Here is a 14,684-nt window from a genome sequence, read left to right as displayed (position 1 = left end):
CTCTTTAATACATGCCTATTACTTAATCAGTATTGGCTTTGAATTATCATTTGGAACTGTTTAAGCCTGGCCAGCAAATTGTGTCTGAAACTACCATTTTTTTTGTTTATTATCATTAAAATAGATGGTGGGACTGCATTGTGATATATTTTCTTTGCCTCCAAAAAAGCAAACCCTCCTATAATTGTTTATGAAATTGAAGTGAATGCACTTAAAGCTTTTTTTAAAAATATGTTTTTATTGATTTTATTAGAAAGAGAGGAAGGGAAAGATAGAAACATCCACCTAAGAAAGAAACATCATCAGCCCCCTCCTGCACGCCACCTTCTGGGGAGTGAGCCTGCAACCGGGCCTGTGCCCTGACCGGGGAATGAACCAGGACCTCTCAGTCCATGGGACAAAACTCAATCCACTGACCACACCAGCCCTGCAGTTTTCACCGTTTTTAATCTGCGTTCATTTTTATGTGTGTGGTTCTGTGCAGTTTTATCCATTGTATATTCATGTAACTACCTCTGTAATCAAGATACACAACTGTTTCATCACCACAAAAGAATTCCCTCACTCCCTGTGAATACTTATTTGTATTCTGACTCCTCCTTGCCCCCGACAACCACTGTTCTCTAAATTTTCAATGAAATTCTTCCTATAAGTGCTAATAACTACTGGTATAGAAATTAAATGTACTGTTCAGTCTCTCCCTCACTTTTCCTTACTTTAGCAGTTCTGTTGTATTGTTTAAGTACTGTATTAACACATACAGGGTGGGGCAAAAGTAGGTTTACAGTTCATAGGGAAAATAATACAATAATTAATAAATAATACAAGAATAAACTGTTTCATGTTCTCACATCTGTAAACATACTTTTGCTCCACCCTGTGTAGAGTGGAGACTTAAATGACTCTTTTCTTCCTTAATTTTTTCCCCTTGAATTTGAGTTCCAGCCTGTAACTATCTAATTTAAATTACTACAAAGAAAGGCTTACAAATTCCTATAACCCTCCTTTTAACATAGAGTTAAATTAAAATTCCTTTTTTTCTTTAGTACTATTTGATTCAGTTTCTGCTTTCAAGAATATACTTTGGATAGCTTTACTTTTATGGTTTCCTATGTAATTTTATTTTGTTTAAAAAATAATAAAGGTTATGCCCGGCCAGTGTGGCTCAGTGGATTGAGCATCGTCCCATGTTCTGAGAGGTCCCAATTCAATTCCCAGTCAGGGCACATGCCTGGATTGCGGGCTCCAACAGTAAAGGGTGTGCAGGAGATGGCTGATCAATGTTTCTATCTCTCCCTCCCTTACTCTCTTTCTAAAAAAAATCAATAAAAACATATTAAAAAATAACCCTGGCCGGTTTGGCTCAGCCGTTAGAGCGTCAGCCCTTAGACCAAAGAGTTGAGGGTTTGATTCCAATCAATTATGTACCTTGGTTTTGGTTCTGTCCCGTCCCTGGTCAGGCGGGGCCATGTGGGAGGCAACCAGTTGATGTGTCTCTCTCTCGCATCAATGTCTCTCGCTCTCCCCCTTCCTTGCACTCTTATCTGAAAATAAATGGGAAAATATTCTTGGGTAAAGATAATAAATAAATAAATAAGCCTAGATAGGGAAGTGGAGGTAAGATTAAGACCTTTTTCTTTTCTTTTCCATGAAAGCTGCTAGCTCTATTCTGGTTCTGGTTTTATTGATCTGTCATGTACATCTGAAAATTTCTCATTAGAAAGTCTTGCCTGTTCAGGTTTAAAATAGACTGAGTGAAATGTAAATCTTGGATGACAAAAGAGAAAAAGTCCATAGTAATTCTTTCTTTTTACATTTTTCAGTTGTGGACAGGACATCAACCCTCAAAGATTAGCCTGGGTCTGGCTTCTTGTACTGGAAAAATGGTTTGCCCAGGAAAAGGTAAGTAGGTTTCTATTTCAGAATTTCTCCTGAGGCCGAGACTGAGAACAACTTGGCAGTAATTATGAGATTTTCCTTCTGTCTGTTACTTCCTTTATTGTGAGGTTTGTCATATCCTCTCTCTGTACTAACAGGGAGAATAGCTCAAACTTGTATTGCTGTCTTCTTATCTTACCTGAATTCATTCATTAACTCACTAACATACATTAGCATGTACTACCATTTGAGATGATACCGTTTTGTGAAATACCATCGTGAGAGTTGTGCCTGAACAGAACTTCGCAGAATTCAGTGAAAGTGACAAGGTAGGGAATGAGGTATGACCCTCATAATACTCAAATGGACTAGGCTGGAACTTGGTGGTTCTTCCAAATATCTTATTACTTGTCCAGCGCAGTGAAATCTTGTAGATTTAAGCCTCATTAGTTAGCAATTTAGTAACTCACGTGAATTGATTGATAATTTACCAAATATAAAGACAAAGTGATGAAATTAATACTGAAAGAGAACTTGTAAGGGAGTGCTTTTTTATTCTGAAAGAAAAATTGCCATGAAAAGCCTTTTTAGATGTGATAGTTATCAGAAATTGATATCCATTAAAGATATTTCTCTGAGGCAATTTTGTATTAAGCCTCCAACTTTAAGGAACCTCTGACTCAGAAGAGTCAAGGTCACACCATAAAGCTGGCAAAACCAGAGCTAGAACCAAGATTCCCTAACTTTGAGTTCCCATCTCTGCTTTTTCCACTTCGATATTGGTGTTTGCCTTCATGGTCTTAAAAGTAAGAAACCATAAGTTCTATTTTGTAAATGTGTATAATTTAGCCTAATTTTTTTCTTTACTCCCCTCAGTCATCAGAATTAATTTTGTCTTTAGTTCCAGTTGTGCTTGACACCTACCCCTCTCCACAGAACTGTGAAAAGGGAACAGAAAGTACTTACCTAAATGCATTTGTTATCCGGGCTTTTGCCAGTTGTCTGCAAGGAGAAGTGATGAAAAGACTCAGAGGAAAGGAAAGAAAGAAGCAAAACTGAAAAATAATCAACCCCTGCATAAGCGTTGCCTATAGTTTCAGATTTAAAAGAGAAAACACTTGAGCTAAAATATTTAATAGTATCATGAAAGAGAAAAAGAAAAATGTTTTATTGTTACTAAGGATATTTCTAGTACAAACATGGAATTTATCAAACCAGAGGAATTTTCTCCTCTCTAAACGGTATTTGCTTCCTTTATGGCTGTTTGGTTGCTTATTCTGTGGGCAGTTACTCAATCGGGTCAGGCGGTGGATTTCACATCCCTGACTCAGCACAACTAAGGGTTCTTGCTTCTGCCAGCGGGAAGATCATTTGGTCCATAAGGCTCCAATGCCTCAGTTATTTAAACAGTTGTGGAACTCTTTTAAACTTTAAACAAGGACCTCAGAGAATTTTAAAACTTTATACAAGGACTAAGATTTCCAGTGAATTCATGGAGCAGTTCTACAAGGCCAGTCACATGTGGGAGTGGTCATCCTTGACTCCAGGTTGGTTGGGGGAATGGCCTGCTCTTTGGTCTTCTGCCCTGATGGCTGAACCTCACAGGTTGGGAAAGGACCTGTGGCTTTCACCTTCCAGGGACTTGCTGGCTGCCTATCCTTTTCCAGTCTCCCACCTTCTGCCGAAAGCTTCCCTTTTAATTTAGTTGAAACAGTTATTCTATTTTTCCCTTTCCTTTATCCACTTTTGCCTTCTGCCTTTTATCTTGTAGTGCTCTCTGTCTACATGTGTAAGTGTGTGTGCAAAGATTTAACTGCAGAAACAGTCACAGCCATGCTGCTTCTGATAGAGGAAAACTGGAAACTCCCATGTCCACCATACAGGGCCGGCTCCTCTATTTGTAAAATATCATGCCATTATTAAAATGATGTGGTAAATGAATTTCAGTTACGTGGAAAAGATGTTCATACTCTGCTATGTGGGAAAAAAAAGTTTAGAGAACAGTAGATTTGGTATGCTTGCATAGATGCATGTGTAGAAAACAATCTGAATGCCCTTAGACCACAGTATTGATAGTAGTTCTTTTTAAGTGGGAAGCTTTGGGGTGGGGTGGGGTGGGATTGTTTGCCTCTTTGTATATTCTAATTTTTCTACATTGACATGCCTTGCTTTTATAATAAGAAAATCTTTGCTTAGAAACATGGAACAAATTCTTGCTGTTTTAGAAATGTTAGTCATTTATGGCCATGCATATACATAATATAATTTCACTAGTAAAATAAATATAAACTTATTAGAATTCTAGATTAAAGTTCTAAAATCTTAACCAGACTTTATTCTTTTGTTAAGGGCCTGCTGTCTAAGCATCTTACCTATTCCTTCCTCTTAGTTCTCAGTAGAAGCTCTAACCTTCGGCTTCCTAGCATGAATTTTCTCCACCAACTTCCAATCATTCATATTATACAAGCATTCGGGTAGTATAGGTGCATTAGGGAAGGGTGTGGTAAGAAGAAATAGGATTTTGAACCAAGGACATACCAGATCATGTTAGCCTCTAATGTGATTGATGAATAGCATATGAATAGACTACGTGTGATCCTGCAGATACTTCTTGCCTTGAGTTAGGGGACCTGTTAACAAAACCCAGCTTCTGGAAGCTTTAACCAGCTACATGATTTACTGGTGTCTCTATTTTAAAGCTGTGTTTGTCAGGATTATTTCCAGGCTTAATCTATTTGTATTTGTGTCTGGAGACAGGGAGACTATAATTTTACTTTTAAGAACTAGGTGAAGGGAAGTAATTGTGAAACAAGCAGGTACCAAAAGAATCCAAGGCTTTCTCTTCTTTTATACATTAGTCTTCTCTGATGGCGCGTCTCATTAACAAACATGGGGATCACTCTTCCTTTTAATGCTTGAAAAAGTTGGAAAGTGCTTCCTAACCATTTCAGGTTTGTTTGATTTAGAGACTAAATGAGATTTTTTTTTTTTTTTTTTTTTAAATATGTGAAAATATAGCACACACAATACCTGGCACATAAGTGTTTAATAAACATTAAATCCTTCCTGTTTACTTTTGTTTTCCAACTTATAATAAATACTAAAATCAAGGATTTAGACCAAAAGAGGATGATGTGGTCCATACCCTCCCAGGCTTACTCATAACTGGGTATTTTGGTCACTGCAAGGGAGATTCTTGGAGAAAGACCTCAAGTGACAGAAAAAAAAGTCATATGAAATAAACAAACCTCAAGAAGCCTGAAACACCAATCAAAAAGAATATATGTACCCCCATCTTTGTAGCAGCACTATTTACAATCGCTAAGATCTGGAAACAGCCCAAGTGCCCATCAGTAGACGAATGGATTAAAAAGCTGTGGTACATATACACAATGGAGTACTACGCAGCGGTAAGAAAGAAAGATCTCTTGTCCTTTGAGACTACATGGAGGGACCTGGAAAGTATCATCCTGAGTGAAACAAGCCAAGCAGAGAAAGACAAATTTCATATGATCTCACTGATTTCTGGAATATAATGAACATAACAGTTTGAGGACAATCCCCTAAGGAGTGGGGAGCTGAGAGAGGGATGAACAACAGAATTTATATGCATATAGGCATGAACAGTGGACATGGACAACAATTGGGGGAAGGGGCGGGGAGGGAAGGGGGAGGGGGGAACCACTGGGGGGAAAAAGGAGAATCATTTGTAACAAAAATTAATCAATTAAAAATAAAATAAAATAAAAATAAACAAACCTTGAGTTTAAGGCTGATCAATGTGGGATTTAAGTGTTAATATTCAAGAGGGGTATGCATACAAGTTTAGCTGTTTTTGTATACAAAGAAATGTATCTCAAAAACATTCCTAGGAATTCAGTGGTTAGAGAAACAACAGAAATAAGAGTAAGTGGGGAGACCGAGAAGTGTTATGTCTTTTTTGGGCCCATATACCCTGGATTCAGCACGATGTTCTCACCGATTGCAGGATGTTCAGGTTCTGTAAATCCAAATGTCATAAAGCTTTAAAAAGAAGCTCAATCCTCACAAGGTCAAGGGGGCTAAAGCATTATGTAAAGCAGCTGGTAAAGAGCTTACAGTGGATAATTCATTTGAATTTGAAAAACGTAGAAATTAACCTATCAAATAGCCATGAGTGCCGTGGAATAAAACGATTGATTCGGTGAAGAGATTCGGAAGAGATCGAGCAGAAACGTCAAGCCAAATTTATAATGAACAGGTTGAAGAAAAATAAAGAACTGCAGAAAGCTCAGGACATCAGAGAAGTCAAGCAAAACCTGAATCTCATCCAGGCCCCTTTGCACAGAGGAGGCACTGGCAGACAAATGGTACAGGAGCTACCAGAGGTTGTGGACATGGACGTTGTTTCTGACGATCTTACTGTCTAACCACTTCCACGAACACACTGGAAAATTTCCTTTAGAGACTTAGAATGTCTAAGTTATTGATTTTTTTTTTTTTTTTTTTTTTACATAAGGTGACCAAATGAAAAGGTGAATAAAAATACATTTCTGCTACTTTGGTATCTGGAAAACAGCAGATATTATGGATGCTATGTTGCATCTCAATGTTAAACCCTCACTGATAGATGCATATATGTAAATCATGAAAATTCTGTAAATACAAGGTGACTTGTGGACAGAAAATGATCATGCCACTTGGATAATGGCACCAAGCAGCATTTATGTAGTAACTAATGATAAAAACTCATGGCTAGTGATTTATGAATAAAATTTTATTTGCAGTAAAAAAAAAAAAAAAAGAATAGTAACTGGAGAGAAATATTTACTTACATTTTATTAACTAAAGCATATGCCTAATCACTGTACTTCCTCTTTATGATTTTTCTAGAAGTTACTTCCAGCTGTTTTCCGAAGAAAGCTGGAGTTTCTTTTATTGTCAGAAGACCTCCAAGGTCACATTCCAGAGGACATCCTGAAGGTGAGAGAGGGTTCTGGAACCACCTGCCAAGGGTCACAGTTACTCAACCAGTTCAATTGCCAGGAATCCAGCAGAGATGGGTTCCCTAGAGGTCGACTGTACTCTGTTCTCAGGCAAGACCAGGCTAGATCGAGGCCACTCTGCGGGGAGTTTAGAATTAGGATAAACTTACCTGATTTTAGAATTCTTATAGGTGGATTGTCCAGAAACACTAAGTATAGCTGGGGATTAAAGTGATTTTCATTTCATGTAAAGAAATAGTAGCTTGGATTTAAACTAGGAGTTTGAATTGTTTACCAGTAGATGGTAGGAAATGTGAAGGGGAAAAGGAACTAGTGCTTGTTGAATACCTCTCCTGTAACAGCTGCACTGAAGGTGTTGGAGTTCATCCTCACAACAACCTTCTGGGGCCAGGTTCAAACTAAGGCGCTTTTTTTTTTTTTTAAATTTTAGAAGGACAGAAGAAGGGGGAGGGAGAGAAACATCTATTTGTTGTTCCATTTATTTATACAGTCATTGGTTGATTCTTGTATATTCCCTGACCAGGGATCAAACCTGCAACCTTGGCATATCGGGACAATGCTCTAACCGACTAAGCTACCCAGCCAGGGTTAAACTAAGTCTTAACTAGATCTATACTTAAGTGCTTAAGTGCCTGAGGTATACTCTGAGGCTCAGTACTTATTTTCTTCATCACTCTGCCATGAACTAATAAAGACATATTAGCAGTAGGATTTAAGAGACGTACTTTCACTTATATTAAGTCAAGGACTCCTGGTTCTCTGATCATCTTGGAGGCAGTTAATGAGGAAGCATCCCTGAGCACCATCCATAGTTAGGGTACTAAAGCACCCCCTTTTATTCCTCTGCCTCTGCTCTTTAAACAAAATTAGGCTGTAGAGGTTCTAGCCTTTAAGGGCTTGGTCTAGTCAGGGAGAAGAGACTAACAGAAACATGAGACAATTATAAACCATATGGTACTAATTGTGAATACATTGAAAGCCCAATAGAAAGGGAGAGTTATATGGGTTGGAGGTATTGGGGATAAGGAATGGCCTATACCTTAAACCAAGGCTAGGATTAAAAACTGGTGCATGACATTCTTTTTTTCTTTTCATTTATTTGAGAGAGAGAGGCAGGTCGAGGGAGACGGAGAGGGAGAGGGAGAGAGAAACATCAATATGAGAGAGAGACATCAATCAGTTGCCTGCAGTACACACCCTGACCAGAAATGAAACCCGCGACCTTTCAGTTTACAGGATGATACTCCAAACAACTGAGCCACGGTCGCATAATGTTCTTTTAAAAATGGAATTTAAATGCCTTGGATTGGGCATGATGTCACTTGCCCATTTGTCATCTGCTTGGTCTGTGAGTTTGCAGTCCCTGATTGAGAGCAACAGTGCACACTTTGGAGGCAGTAAGCGGGGACAAACTTGAGCATGGAGGCCTTGGGCAACTGAGTTCATCTCTTTACCTCAGTCTCCTCATTTGTAAAATGGGGATAATAGTAGTGTCTTTCTCTTAAGATTGTTGTAAGGATTGATTTGATTTTTCTGTATAAAGGACCTGGCACATAACAATTACTACAGAAGTGTTTGTTATTGCTACTGTTACTTACACACACACACACACACACACACACACACAAATATGTACTGAAAATAGGAAAACATAAAGACATACAGGTGATAACATTCTAGACATACCATACATCCCTGTCTTCATCTTCTATTTAGGAGCTTTATGAGGCTTTATCACAAGACACTGCAGACCCCGTGCTGGACAGAAATCGAAGGCAGGAGAGCTGCACCCTTCGGCTCAGCTCAGAAGCTATCTCTGTGCTCTTGGATCTTCTGAGCCGGGCTCCCCAGCCAGCGCAGGCCCTGCTGGAGCTTCTGCTTAGGGAAGATGAGGGCACCGACCTCTGTGGCTGGCCTCTGCAGAAGGCACTGGTGGACTTCATTCGAAAGGCACTGCGAGCTTTGCAGGACCCTGCCACTGGGCCCCCTGGGGGCGTAGATGCCATCTACGGAGCCCTGCGGACTCTGCGTTGCCCTGCAGAGCCGCTCGGGGTGGAGCTGCGTGTCCTGTGTGAGGAACTACTGGAGGCCTGCAGGACGGAGGGGAGTCCCCTGCAGGAGGAGCGGCTGCTCAGCTGCCTGCTGCACAAGGCCGGGCGGGGCTTGGTGTCCCTGTATGGCCATACCTATGCAGAGAAGGCCACAGAGAAGCCACCGAAGGCCACATTGTCGGGAAAAGGTGTGTTTCCCTTGCTGCTTTTGCTGTGCTGGTAATCCCACTATGCCCAGCCTCTGGAGTTCCTCTAGGCCAGGGCCTTTCGTGGGCTCAGGAAGGCTAATAGGAAAGGCTAAGCAAAAAAGGGTGAGATGTTCTTTTGTAAAAGCACAGATTATGTAGTGGTGGAGTGGTGATGGGGAAAAAAAATAAAGGAATAGCAATAGCAGCAAAGAGCTTTTCAGAAATTGATGAGAGAAGGAAAGAGTCTTTAATGTAGAGGTATAGGAAACCGGGTTTATGTTTTTAAGAGTGAACTCTAACAGTTGGTTTTTCAAATGGGCTTTAGCTTAGGAAAGAAGAGCTCCGGTTCCCCAGTAACCCTGTCTGCTTCCATTTTCCTTCTCACCAGATCATCTGGATCCCGAGTGGGCAATGCTAGCCTTGTTCTCCAGTCCTGACCCGGCCGAGGCTTGGAAATCGGCCTATTTCTACTGCCTGAGTAACAACAAGCACTTCCTCGAGCAGATCCTGGTAGGTCAAACGTAATTATTTTCCATCAGAAGTACTCAGGAACGCTCCACAGGCTTTTTCATTCCTCATTTCTCTCCCACTCATTTATCCAACACAGAGAAATCTAACTAATGGTGAGACATTTGGTTCTGTCCATCCCATAGTCCCAGGGGGAAGACGTCTTCAAGAACCAGTATCATTCATAATTAGAACTCCAGCCATTATCTATCAGTCCTTTGGCAGGAACCAAAATGTTGGATACTTGTCAGCTTTCTGGAGGGTGCGGGAAAGAAAAGACAGTGGCAGCAATGTATTGTCCAGCTGACGGGAATTTGGTTACTCCAAACTTCTCCTTCCAGACTGCAACTGAGCTTCGGTGTAATTCAACAGATACTTACTAAGCTCATCGATGTACCCTGACTGTGCTAGGAGCTGTGGTTTCAGCAAAAGTCAGTTTCTGCCTTGAAAGCGCTTATAGTCTAGTGTTTTCTGGGCCTTTTTTAGCCACCTGGCCTCATCCTGTCCTGGTCAGAAATCTACCTGCTGTACCAGAAAGCCTCTTCCTCTACTGAGCAGCAAAGCCACATAATTGCCTACAGCAGCCTCCTTTGACTTACAGGTGACAGCACTAACACTGTTGAAAGAGGAAGACTTCTCCAGTCTTGGCTGCCTGCTAGATAGGGAATTCAGGCCTCTCAGTCGACTGCTTGTGCTCCTGGGCTGGACACACTGCCAGAGCCTAGCATCAGCCAAGAGGTTGCTCCAGACACTGCACAGGACACAGGTAACTCTTACTCTGCAGCCTGAGCTGCTCAGAAGAGAGTGCTGTGGGACTTGGGGCTGAGGCAGAATGCAAGGTCCTGAAGTTCATTACAGTCTCTGACCCCAGATGCCTGATTCACCATCTCTTTTCTTCTATGTCAATACAGGACGAAGGTTGTGACAAGCTCCTCAGGGATGCCTGTGATGGGCTGTGGGCTCACCTGGAGGTCCTGGAGTGGTGTATACAGCAGAGCAGGTATAGCCCTGTGCAGCCAGCTCCCTTCCCATTGGGTACACTTGACCTCGTGTTCTGTGCATGTGACCATTTCAAGACATCTTCCACATAAATGTGGAATGACATTGCTAGCCAGCAACTAATAGTTATTCCAACTATTAAACCGTGAAAGAAACATAAGTAATAATTATCTTCAATAAAGCCATGAGGTTATAACTAGAAGATAACTTAAGGATGACAATGATAAAAAGACCAATAGCTCACATTTCCTGAGCACTCACTATAGCAAGGCATAGCTCCAAGCTCCTTAAGTGGATGATTTCACTTAAGCCTCACAATAATCCTATGAGGTAGATACCAATATTATCCTAATTCTAAAAGTGGGCAGCTGAAGCCCAGAGGTGTTAAGTGACGTGCCCAAAGTGACACAGTAAATGTGGGGCGCATTCTTAGCTGTGTGTTATCCCGGATCACACTTCTTTTTTTAAATCTTTACCTGAGGATATTTTTACATTTATCTTCAGAGTAGGAGGGAGAGAGAGAGAAACATCAATGTGAGAGAGACACATCGACTGGTTGCCTCCCTCATGGCCCCGACCAGGGCTGGGAACAAACAGCAACTAAGGTATGTGCCCTTGGCCGGATCGAACCCAGGACTTCCTGGTCCACAGGCTGACACTCTAACCACTGAGCCAAACTGGTCAGGGCGTGGATCGCACTTTTACTTAGTAACTGCATACTGAACTGTCACTTAGCCATGTTTTCCCAGTAACTAAGCGTAGGCCTTCCCCAGGTCTGGGTTCCTGTTCTGCTCTTCCCCCACATCCCCAGCTCTTCCTGAAGTCGAAAGGGCAGAGTGGGAAGTAGTGAGAGGCCGTTACCCAAAGGGAAGCAGAGAAACTTGTGTCACTGCTGAGCTGGGAAGAGCACAGAAATTAGGGAGCTTCATCCGTACGTTTTTTCTAGATCCTACTGACCAAAAGGGCCCTTTCTAGGTCCTTTCTAGGCAAGCAGAGCTGACCTGATGGATGTGCTTCCCAGAGGGTAAATAAATGTTCTGCTCACCTGGTCTTTGTGGCTCAGTGGTCGAGCATCAACCCATGTATCAAGAGGTCGCTGGTTCGATTCCTGGTCAGGGCACATACCCAGTTTGTGGGCCCGATCCCCAGTGGGGGGCATCAGGAGGTGGCCCATCAATGTTCTCTCTCATCAATGTTTCTATATCTCTCTCTAAAATCAGTAAAGAAAAAAGTTTTTTAAAATAAATAAATGCTCTGCTGTGTCCCAAACCAACTAAAATTTAGCATTTGGGGAAGTGGGTGCTATGGGGCAGAGAGCAAACTCAAGAGGGACTCCAGGTTGGTCTTTCTCAGAGCAGTGATCTAAACTACCTCTTCTTCCATCCCCATCTTTCCCTTTCAGCGACCCCATACCAAAGAGAGACCTCCTGTGTCATTTACATGGTGGAGACAGCCACTCAGTGCTCTACTCTCTCCATCACCTCACAAACCTCCCAGCCCTTAGGGAGGAAGAGGTTCTCAAGCTCTTACAGAAGGTGCCAGCTGAGGGTTCCCAGCAAGAGCATGGTAAGTTGGCAACGGAGCCACTTGGCAAGGTTTCCTCTTAGGACAATCTGCCGAGTTCCTTTCAGCACAAGATTTACCTAGGTGTCATCTGGTGATGTGGGTGGCCTAGGCGCCCTCTGAATTGGTGCTGTTTGCCCCACTGAGACCATGGGATGTAGGAACTTGCCTCCCCTTTCTTGGAGAGGTGAGGGAACCCTATGAGAACAGTCCCAGAGGAACTTCTGTCCTTGCGGACCCACCTCCAGAACCGCTAGCATAGCCTCATGCCAATGACAGACTTGGGAACTGCCCGCCGAGTTCACAGCGTGGGCACTGGCAGTGTGTGTGCAGGCTCTTGGTGAGTCGTTCCAGTCTTCATAGCTTTCTCATAGCACACGTGCCTACCTCCCTTCTCTCCCATATCACCTTCGCACGCTGTGGAACAGATAAAGCCGTTTGGAAGAAAGACTGGCCTGAAACAATAGCAAAGACTTGTTTTCACCTTAGAGCTTTGATTGAAAGTAAAGTCCCCATTAACAAGCTCTTTTGCTCTAAAAAAATGATATCATAGTGTCATCACAAGCTGCCCCACAGGCCTGGGACACTTCACTTAGAGAAACAAACCTTCCACGTGGCAGCAGCTGCTGCTCGGCCTAGGTATCGCGTAGATGGACGTTGAGAAAGGACTGAGCCCCCATCGGAAAACCCGTGTCACTGCAACTTGTTTAACAGGCTTCCTAAAGGAACTGGAACTCTGTTTTCTACATACAAGTACAGACTTCCAAAGGAGTATTTTATTTTTTTATTTTTATTTTTTATCCTCACCCGAGGACATTTTTCCATTTTTTTGTACAGACAGAGTGGGAGGGAGAGAGAGAGAGAGATAGAGAAACATCGACGTGAAGGGACACATCGAGTGGCTGCCACCCGCACGACCAACCAGGGCCGGGGACAAACTGCAACCGAAGTACATGCCCTTAGCGGGAACTGAACCCGGGTCTCTCCGGACCGCAGGCCAACACCCCAACCGCTGAGCCAAACCGGCCAGGGCCCAAAGGAGTATTTTAAATGTGACCCCTGGTGACCCACCAGGACGCACTTAGAACTTAGAAAAAGTAAAAAGAACAATAATAGGACTGGCACTAGGGTGAGCTAAGAGAGGCATCTGGGTGCAAAATTTAAGGAGCCCTCACCCTCAGGCTTATATAGGTCCTGGCCCTTATATAGGTCCCAGGGGCAGTGATGCTGGGTAGAGGCAGTATTGATCTCGCTGTTTCTTACCCTGACTTTGGCAAAATTGAGCTCCCTAGAAGAAGTAATCACTAGGAAGCCTATACGTAAAGGGGTTTATTGCAACATCATAGTAGCAAACCATCCCTAACTACTGCAATGCCCTGCCTTGGAGGAATGTGCCTCAGTAGAACTATATGCAACCATCAGAAATTTAGTTTATGAAGAAGCATAATCAAATGCATATACTATAATGGATTTTTTAAGAAGCAAGAAAATTAAATAGTGTAGAAAATGTCATTATACTGAACATACACACACATATATATGCAAAACTGTCAAAGGGGTTAAAACATACTGTTAATGGTTATGTTTAGCTGGAAGATCATGGGTGATATTTTCTTATTTTTTTGCTTTGCTACATTGAATGCCTTTTCTTTGAGAAGATTGGATTTTTACTATGAAAAGGATTAAAGCCAAATTAAGATGTTTAGAGACCCTAAAAGATTATGGTGCCCTCTCTCCTCAAGTTCAATTTTTTTAAATGAGACATTATAAATTATTAAACAAGTACAATCAATTTCAACAGAGTGTTTTTCCCCATGATGCCTGCTTCAGTGCTTTCTTAAAAATGTCAAATGTTTAAAAAAAAAAATGTGTTGCCTTTGCCCTCATTACTCCATCTACACACATGTTTAGCCTGCCTCTTAGATATGGTGGCACTGGGCAGGCTAAACATCTACTTTAAGTTTTCATTTTTGGTTAAAAGGAAAAAGAAGATTTTAGAAATGTAAGGAAGGATGTAGTGAATAGCCGTGAGGGCTATGTTGAGCAGACGAGTAGCAGGAAGGTTGGTGGGGACAGGGAACTGGTGCTGGGAAGGTTAGCTGGTGCTGCACGGAGGAAAAGGCCTGGGAGGGAGGAGGAGCAGACCGGCAGAAAGGAGAGAAATGTAGCATCTCTGCTCCAGCCACACCTGCAGCCACGCCTGAAAGAACCAGCTCTGAAGTCCTGCCTATTCCTCTCTACCATCCAGATTCAGCTGCTGCCCCGGGCCCTGAGCACCTGAGCCAGTATCAGAACCTGACACTCTACCGGAGCTTCTGTGCCATGAAGTACGCCATCTATGCCCTCTGTGTGAACTCACACCAGCACACCCAGTGCCAGGAATGCAAAGACAGTCCCTCTGAGGACCTGGCCGTGGCCGCAGAGCCAGTGAATGATGCTGTCTCCTCAGGTACAGTGCCCCTATCCCTGATGCAAGCTGGTAACAAGCTCTTCCAGAGTTCTTTATGTGGGAC

The 14,684-nt window shown here is 42.4% G+C and overlaps 1 protein-coding gene and 1 pseudogene across 2 annotated transcripts in view; both read left to right on the top strand.

The window, feature by feature from the left end:
• The window catches only part of ZFYVE26 (zinc finger FYVE-type containing 26), a 66,848-nt gene that overhangs the window by 961 nt on the left and 51,203 nt on the right, over positions 1-14,684 (top strand). For both annotated transcript variants that reach the window (XM_036254618.1, XM_036254614.1), the window contains exons 3-10: positions 1,824-1,902; positions 6,751-6,840; positions 8,580-9,102; positions 9,491-9,612; positions 10,211-10,375; positions 10,521-10,609; positions 12,011-12,174; positions 14,420-14,620. In XM_036254618.1, coding sequence (XP_036110511.1) covers positions 1,824-1,902; positions 6,751-6,840; positions 8,580-9,102; positions 9,491-9,612; positions 10,211-10,375; positions 10,521-10,609; positions 12,011-12,174; positions 14,420-14,620 — 1,433 coding nt within the window. The remainder of the gene's footprint in view (positions 1-1,823; positions 1,903-6,750; positions 6,841-8,579; positions 9,103-9,490; positions 9,613-10,210; positions 10,376-10,520; positions 10,610-12,010; positions 12,175-14,419; positions 14,621-14,684) is intronic.
• LOC118641024 lies at positions 5,692-6,287 on the top strand (annotated as a pseudogene).

Source organism: Molossus molossus, unplaced genomic scaffold, assembly GCF_014108415.1.
Source record: "Molossus molossus isolate mMolMol1 unplaced genomic scaffold, mMolMol1.p scaffold_m16_p_1, whole genome shotgun sequence".
Lineage (NCBI taxonomy): Eukaryota > Metazoa > Chordata > Mammalia > Chiroptera > Molossidae > Molossus > Molossus molossus.
Note: the sequence above shows the minus strand (reverse complement) of the source record. Positions and strands in the feature narration are given on the sequence as shown.